At 35.4% G+C, this 8,983-nt stretch overlaps 1 protein-coding gene across 2 annotated transcripts; it reads right to left on the minus strand.

Annotated features, from left to right (window-relative positions):
• Window positions 1-1,286: 1,286 nt before the first annotated feature.
• LOC103715001 (1,4-dihydroxy-2-naphthoyl-CoA synthase, peroxisomal-like) lies at window positions 1,287-7,657 on the minus strand. Of its 2 annotated transcripts, XM_008802500.3 has the most exons (9): window positions 7,224-7,657; window positions 5,971-6,093; window positions 5,446-5,547; window positions 4,550-4,588; window positions 4,368-4,466; window positions 4,092-4,139; window positions 3,288-3,383; window positions 2,025-2,147; window positions 1,287-1,619 (listed from the first exon to the last, which is right to left on the minus strand). In XM_008802500.3, exons 1-9 carry the CDS (start codon window positions 7,539-7,541, stop codon window positions 1,503-1,505), a joined length of 1,065 nt encoding a protein of 354 aa, XP_008800722.1. In that variant the 5' UTR covers window positions 7,542-7,657; the 3' UTR covers window positions 1,287-1,502. The 2 variants fall into 2 exon arrangements, with proteins under 2 accessions (XP_008800722.1, XP_008800723.1); XM_008802501.3 differs by lacking the exon at window positions 4,092-4,139.
• Window positions 7,658-8,983: the final 1,326 nt, after the last annotated feature.

The following is an 8,983-nucleotide window of genomic DNA, read 5'->3' on the forward strand; positions in this document are numbered from 1 at the left end:
ATCCGCTGGGTGGAATGTAACACAGGATCTACAGTTGGGGAATTGTCAACGAACACGTAACTAAATTTGATGTCTTTTGTTAGAGTTTCTTGTTCATTGATGACGTGTCAACGGCGGTTTCGCTTACGGCGATTTTATGCCTTTCAGCTGATCTGATTCTGAGACGATTGAGGCGGTTCGTTGGGAAGTGTGAAGGTTAATTTTCTTGCACGGTTTTGATCTCTTCGTAACCAAGGAGAATTAATTTCCACCATCACTGGATTTGTAAATATTTGCTTCCAAAAGTAATATTTACATGAATATTTTCATATATTTTATAAATATTCATAATATAACAGTTATTCTAACTATATTAAAAAAAATTATATTTATATTAATTAAAAATAAAATAAAATTTTAAAATTACGCTATTGTTCATTTGTTCCTGTCCTCTTCTCCTACTATCAGGATCGCGATCTATTTGCATATCTATTTAAAAGTATTTTAATCATTTTAATTTGAAACTATTAATTTTTTAACGTTGTTAAATAGCATATGTGCATATGCAAAAATAAAAATAAAAAAGGGTAGAATGGCAAAACAAGTGTTTTACAATAGTATACATGTAAATATCAATTTTGGAAGGGTATTCACACAAAATTCGATATTTAGGAGGGTATTCATGTAAAAAATCCTTTTTTTGAACTGTTTTGATCTCTTTTAATCGAGGAGAACTAATTTCTATCATTAGCGGATTTGTAAATATAAAATAATGCTGTACCACGTGGATGCTTCTCCTTGGCATGCGCAATTTCTTTTGGATTTTGATTTGATTAAAGAAAAATTTATCCTCAACAAAACAAAAAAAAATATTATTAAAAATATTAATGAAAATCAAAGATAAAGCAAAGGATCAAAGTTTTCTCTAGTAAATTATGATTTTAAGAGAAAATACAAAAATCCAAGCGGTTCAAAATAACTTAAGCTTAACTTAATTATTTTTAATAATTTCCTTCATAATTTTGTTACTTTGATCCATTGATCTTTCCTCTTTCTTTTTTACTAATTTATCTTTTCTTTTCCTCCACAACCAAAAAGTGCCTATATTAAAGACTAATTAAAAAACTGGTTCACATTAAAAAAAAGAAGTGTGCTTATGTAATTTTTAATCAGTAGAGAAGCAATACATCTCTTATGCATCAACCCACACAGCTTTGATAATAGTTGTGTACATGCAGCACACATGTCCAGTAGCATCTCAAAATGAAAATATATTTTTCCACTTTCACAAAATTGGGCAGACTCTATGTATGAATTGTTCATATAGGCTCTGAGACAGCAATACTCTTCATTGTTGCTCTTGTGAGAGATGAGATTTATTTTACAATGGATGATCATGAAGAGCTCAAAGTGATCGAATTATAGTCAATTCAACATCAATTACAATTTTCAGAAGCATATTATTATTGACAATGGAAGACAATATTGATACATCGAAAAATAATGCATGATATGGAGTTGCATTAAGGTCTCCTAGGAAACTTTGAGAAGTCTGGGCGCCGTCGCTGCATGTAAGCTGTCTTTCCTTCATTTGCCTCTTCCGTGCCATAAAAAATGAGTGTTGCGCTGCCACCCAGCTCCTGCACAAGAATGATGCTAATCAACTGTTGAAGAATTTAACATTACTATCAAAGATGCATCTAATGTTTCACATAAATCAGACACATGAAACTGTCCATTTGATTCGAAATTTTAACATTTGCCGAGAAGTCCTGCAAAATGACAAGTTATTCGGTTGGGCGTGGCCATTATTTTCTGATAGTTAAAACTGCATGGACAGAGAAACAAGTAAAATTTTCAAATATGATCACTCGAGCAAGAACAAGAGCCATGTCCTCAGATTGCTAGGAGTTAAAAAATGTAGATCATTTCATTTTCTCAGAGGTGGCTGGTGGAATGCATCAAGAAAACACATCATAAATGAAATTTTTAAAATTTTGTTGCATCCACAGTTGAGCATTGTGTCTGTAGGTAACATACGATACCTGGAGACCAGCATGGCCATCATCTACTGCATTAAGAGCGGATTTCAGCACCCGAATTGCTGTTGGGCTGTTCCTTAAGATTTCCCGGCACCAGTTCAGGGTTTCCATTTCTAATTTCTCAAGCTGTAGATAAAACATGAATTTGTTAAGTTGAACTTCCCTCAACACAATTTAGCTCCCTTTAGCCTACCATCAAAACACATGCAAAAAAAAAGCTCCCTTTAGCCAATATGAAGAATGATACATGATTTACATGGTACCTCTGCACTTCTGAAAATACCAAACCATGTTTGCCAGGTTAAAAGGCCGTTTCCATGCCTCGATTCTTGTTTATGACATGAGATACCCACTTCCAACTGATAAAATCAATGAATTTTTGTTTGACAGCCACTTTGTCTCAATTTGGAATCAGATACTTCGTGGTGTGGGTATACTAGTTTATTATTTAGAAGATAGTGGATGATATGATAGCAAATCAGCCCTTAAAGCTGTTTTTCATCAATTTTAATCCACATACTTCTGTGGAACACTGGATTACTTCTCTTAATATAGTTTACCATGTGATAGCAGTTTGCTTATTAAATCTTTTCAGTCTATCAGCTGTAGAGAAAAAACGAGAAACAGACCATGTATTTCAGGAGTACTGAATTTATGTGAAGTTATTAAAATCACAAGATAAATGTTAGCAAAATTAAGATGCTGAAGTGAATTTGTGGTAAATATAAGAAGGAAAATACTCCAGATGCATACCATCAGGGGAAGCCTAGAAGTCATGCCCCCACAGGACAGACATGGAAAATGAACTAATGCAGTGAGCATGTTTGACAGAGGCTAAACTGGACCATCTAAGGGTTGGCTTAGAATCATGAGGAATAATCAGGAAAGAGGAAAACATAAGAGATCATGGATTAAAGTTGCAAGAGGATTTGACAATTTTGAAGTGACAACAGTTTTATCTCCCTGGTGAGGAGCCACTGGTGAAGAATTAACAAAACTAAGTCCTTAATAAGGCTTGACAATTATAATTACAAACCATATTCTAGAACAAATTAAAGAGAAACACTGGTGATGAATTAACAAAACTAAGTCCAAATTAATAAGGCTTGTGAATATTATAGAACAAATTTAAGAGAAAACAGATAAGTGGGGAGGTTAGTCAGCTGCATGCGTTTAGCTCTCAGGAACTTCATGTTTTCCAGTTTTTTAAAAATGGCGACAGAAAACTAACAATTTATTATCAAATTTGTCATATGTCAAACTTACTGGAACCACAACATTCACAAGTCCCATTTTCTCTGCTTCATAAGCATTGTAGAATCGTGAAAGGAACCACATCTCACGTGCTTTCTTGGGCCCAACCTGTTTAGCCATGAAATAATGCAGTAGAAAATGCAGGCAATCAGATTAGATACAGTTACCCTTCAAAGGATACTATTATCATTCTAAACACATTTATAATAAGCAAAACTAACATTGAAAATATGTGTTCAATGATGTAAAATAAATGCTCCTTTAAGGAACTGGCAAAAAACCAGGAGAAGGTATTCTCTAAAATAGCTCGTTTGGTTCGCGGAAAGCATTTTGCCTCATAGGAATATGATTCCTCGGAAGCAGATTCCTGGGAAGAGGATGCCTGAAAAAGTACTTTTGGCATATTTGGTTGACTATGGAAAAGTGACAGATTTTCAGAGTGCTTATGTTTGGTTGACCATCCACTTTTCTAGGAAAGTTATATATAATTCCTATTATACCCTTAATAAAAATTAGGTCTTTAATGCTTTGGATCAAATAAGGATCTTTGAAGGGCTTTTTTGAAAAAAAATAAAAATATTTCGATTTCCGGCTCACGGAAAAGTAACTTTTCCATGAAACGTGGAAATCATATTTTCACGGAAATACAACTTTTCAGTCTTTTTCCTTTGAAAACTCCAGCCAAATAAAAGGCATCTCTTTACTTTTTCGTTGACCACACTTTCCTTCCTTCTTTTTCCGTGAACTAAACGAGCTCTAAGTTCTCCTAAGGGGGTATACATTATGACAAATACCTACCTCGCATGGTTAGCTTACCAAGCGGGACATGATGGAAGACCCATAGCCTGCATCGAAACTTCCCACCTGCAACACTCATGGCAGGGAAAGAAGAAAATTGTAAAGCTATGATGACTTTGGCAGCTGAAGTAAAATCACTAACCCAGAATGCCTAAAGTGTATTTTTGTATGTCACTCATCAACAGAGAAATTGATGAGTGAGAAAACTAGGAGAAAGAAATTCACAGTAAACCTTACAAACTGAACAAAAGAATAATGAGAGCCAGCTGGTTGTCCTGTCAATAAAATAAGCACCTTTGCACCAGTCTGTCCAAAAACTGCATTATCAGCTGCAATTGTTAGATCACAAACCATGTGTAATACATGTCCACCACCAACAGCATAACCCGCTACCTAATTTAAAATAGGAAAGCAGGTTAATGTCCAAACAAAATGAATTAAACAGTGAACAAGCAAACAGCAAGTAGAAAGTATACCATAGCAATAACTGGTTTAGGGAGACGACGAATTTGGACCTGGACAAGAAAATGACAGATAAGCTTAAAATAAAAAAGAAAAAAAAAATCAAAATATACTGATGATGCTTGAAACTTGATTGCCATTATGAAAACTTGAATTTGCACTATTCTTATGGAAAATATATTCGTTAAGTTATGTGGCAATCTCATGATAGCTAGTATACAAAATTATTAAAGATTAGTCTCGTGCTACCTACAAGATATCCAGGATCCACAGTGCATAATCAATCACCGCTTTCCAAGGTTCGCTGTATTTGTATCAGCTACCATGCTAGTCCCCATATCGGCATTGGGTTAAGAGACCCTTAGTTCATGCACAACCATGATACCACCTGAAACCAGGCAGTATGGGTTGGTACAATAGGAAACCAAGCAGAACCGGTTGTTTCCACCCAATATAGGCCAATTCAGCACTTGTGCTGTATTGTACCTAGATACTATATCAGTACCTTATCAGTATGATATGATATCCCTGGTACAAGACATTATAGGTTGGTATGGCAAACCATGCCACCTTCTTATTCAACCATACCGTAAGTTCACTTTTACACAAAATAAGTATGTATAAGCCCTATACAAGAATTTGTCATATTACATGCTCGGTGAGTAACAATTTTGACTACAATTCAACTCTAGGACAATGACCATGTCATAACTTCATGAGGTCCGCAAAGAAAGTACAATAGCACAATGTGACATACATTATGTGTTCATGCATGAAGTAATGATCATGATTTTTGCACATTGAAAGTTCAAATCACTCCTATGTCTTTATATACATGTGCCTGGCACCATATTTTGAGTTTCACCATAATTACGGTAAAGCATGGGAAATTAAAGTTATGAAGATGTACCTGGAGATCCAAAACATTAAGACGACCAAAACTTTCAAAATCAGCATATCCATCAGAGCTTCTTAGTGCCTGGTCACCACCACTACAAAAGGCCTTGGTTCCCTATTAAAAGCAAACCGTTTAAATTTTAAAATATTTACATTGAAATAGTACAATAGGGAACCATGTTTGCACATAATATTCTAAATTTGTCAAGAGCCATAACTGTTGTGGTATTCTCATTCATAAGTCTTCATACAGAAAGATAGACAGTGAAGAATCACTAGGAGAAACAAGTATCAACAGCTCACTAACTACTTTGAGGTTTCTCATCCTTGTTTGGAAAATTAACAGCTTAGTCAATTATCTTTATTTAATAAAGGTATATGTAAATACTGAAGGTTATAGATACTATCACGAGGATTTTATAACCACTGGAAATTTTTATGTGACAAATAGCAAGCAATCAAGATAAAGAATACTGCTATAATGAAGCAATGTCTGGATTAAAAATATATACGCTCATAAAAATACAGTGCGATATACCTTCCCTGTTAAAATGATGACTCCCACAGCGCTATCATCCCTAGCATCATTGAATGCACGAATAAGCTCTTTAATAGTATGCGGCCTAAAAGCATTCCTTCTCTCTGGACGATTAATTGTGATCTGCAGAAGTAAAAGAGAATTAACTAAATCGAACATTCAGGTCTGTGATCTTGGACAAAAATATCACAAAACTGCCAATGCATGAATTCATATACGTGACTGTGTATATGTAACATAAAAATTTATGTATATATACAAGTACATATTATCTAATTGGGCAAGCAAATTGTAGGAAATATCTGGTGTTTAAAAAAAATAAAAGGGTAGTTGAATTCATACGTGTTCAACATGTAGTTTATTACATGCATTATTTAATTCTCAATTTGAGTGCAAAGATGCATTTTGTTCATAAATATTGTACATGTGTACCATGCAGACATTCTTACATCAGCATCCAATGGGTTTAAATTGCTTGCGACTCTGAATAAAAATTATTTTAGGAATCAGTAAATAGCACCTTATTTGATTTTTGAGCAACTTCTTCCGACAAACGTTCAATTGAGAAACAGGGTTATCTTAATCCTTCAAGACTCTATAACTTAAACTCTTCGTAAAAACTCTCTCGAATCCTCTAACTTATGCTAATTAACTTCCCATTTTATTGTTTATCTTCCAAGTTCTTAATGCTAACAGAGACCAAATACAATGTCATGCATCTTCTGCATAGAATGCAAAGCATCCTCACTGCATAATGGTGATGTTAAGCTCTTCGCCATGACACTTCCAGGAACAACTGCCAACTCTCAACCTACACAACAGGCTAGAATGGGATTATTACATAAAATTAACATCACCAACAGTACATCTCTTGAACTACCTCATGGAGTCATCCTTGTCCGGCAGGTCAAAAGTTCACCTCAGAATTACTAGACTATGATGGAAAGGTAAGACAGAATGGGGCAAAACAACATTAATAAATTGAAAATTGCAACTTTAGTTAAAGATAGCGTTTTTTTAACCAATTGTTGTCTGAAAACCACAACATTAACGTGATTCAGATGCATTGTTACGTGAGATTATCAAAACTACAAACATGTATTAAAAACAGCAACTTTAGCTAAAGAAGGGATTTTTTTTACCAATAATTAACTGAAACCACAACACTAAGGTGAGTCCAGATATATTTCTACACGAAATGGTCAAAACCCGAATCATAGAAGCCACCAATTAGTATCAATCCACTATGTTACCTTGGCGATCCCCTCTCCGACGGCTTTCTCGTAGATAATGTCGGTAAATTCCTTCCCTGTTTCATCGCACACTGCTCCCCAGGAGGCCTCCTTCATTGGGACTTCCCCATGGATGCGATGGTAGCTATCATCCGCTGAAGCTATAGAGGGACTTATCAGAGGGGGGCAGGAAGGGGGAGGGCTGAGCTGGCTGGTGAGGGTTGCTATTCTTCTCTCTAGAGTTTTGAACACCTTCCCTGGGGTGTCCGCCATGAGAGGAGCTCCGGAGAGCTGGGCTAAATCTGGTGCTTTGGCTGGACGGAAGGATGGAGAGGCCATGGCAGTTCTATAGAGTCAGCTGTGCCTTTTGGATAAGGCTACGGGAAGATAGAATCACGGGCTCGGAAAATTCCGAGGGTCCCACTTGAGGGTAAAAAACTGGGGCTACCGGCTACGGAGAGGCTCTTGGAACTCCGTTATTTTGATTGCTTCCGGCCCCAAATCATTTGATAGTGGTGGCTGTACGATGTGTCTCGGCAAGTGGGCATCCGTAGCTTGCACGCTTTTAATCACCATCCCATTGCCTCCCTAGAACCCTCCACCCTCTTCTTCATCCCCTCAAAATATATTCCCTTAAGCCCTCCACAAAGATATATTTTTCTCTTGCAGTCCTCTAAAATATAAATGCAATATTAACTTAGCTAGTGACATGATTGTATATGTCCTGACACGGTAGCCGTTGTAACTGTACATAAGTTGTATACGATAGCTACCTTCCTCTTATAAAGGATGGGCTATGGTTGTCTCCTAATGTAATAAAAGAGGATTTTTTTCTTTTCAACATCTCTCCCTCCTCTCCTCCTTTATTAACAGCTTCCTAGCAGTTGTTGCACCTTAAGTTGTATAACCATCTTTTTTTTTTTTTTTTTCTCTTCACAAGTAGTTTGTTTCTTGCCAATTTGATCCATCCACCACGGGACAGGTTCATATGGTTGAAGGCACTACTTTTGTGATGAGTGGCCCTAGCAACAATTCCTACAAGTAACTAGCAGCTTTGAGGGAGGAGGAAGGGGCAAAATGATGAGACTTATGGTAGGAAGAATCAGCATGAGCATTTTGTTAATCATTAAGTAGGTCAGATCAAGGCTTCAATCCAATAACCTACCATATAGTTGCGATTTAACAATTGAAAGCATTTAATCAATATATAAATACAAACTTAAATGCTAAATGTGCAATGCACACTAGAGAAAGCTCTTTCTCTATTTTAAAGTCAAAAAGATTCTATTTATTAGCTAGATACGGAGCATGTATTTATTGTAATTTAATTTGAAAGTCACATCTTATATTTATGAGATTCAAGAAGGTGCATGTTCAATTTTGCATCGATAGTGTATGTCAAGATATAGTTTAATACAAGAAGCAAACCAATAAATTGATGTTAAACTATATCCTCCATATAAAAAAAAGAGAAAAAGATACAGAGAAAGAGAGAGTACTTGTCTTGGCCATCTCCATTCAAATATGATTGGGTTTAGATTAAATAATAGAGGTTCTAACAATCTAAATAATTAGATGCGATCCATTATCTTTAAATTATTTATAACTAAAAATTATATATTTTGGAGACTCTTAGTTTATGCATCAACTGGTCAAAAAAAAATAGATAATGCTTACTTTTTGACTACTTGATGTTTAAGCTAGAGGTTTACAAATCACATGATTTTTTTTGTTTGTAAATAATTTAGAAATAGAAGATCATGCCCAACAACTCAAATTAT

This window comes from Phoenix dactylifera, chromosome 11 (assembly GCF_009389715.1).
Source record: "Phoenix dactylifera cultivar Barhee BC4 chromosome 11, palm_55x_up_171113_PBpolish2nd_filt_p, whole genome shotgun sequence".
NCBI lineage: Eukaryota > Viridiplantae > Streptophyta > Magnoliopsida > Arecales > Arecaceae > Phoenix > Phoenix dactylifera.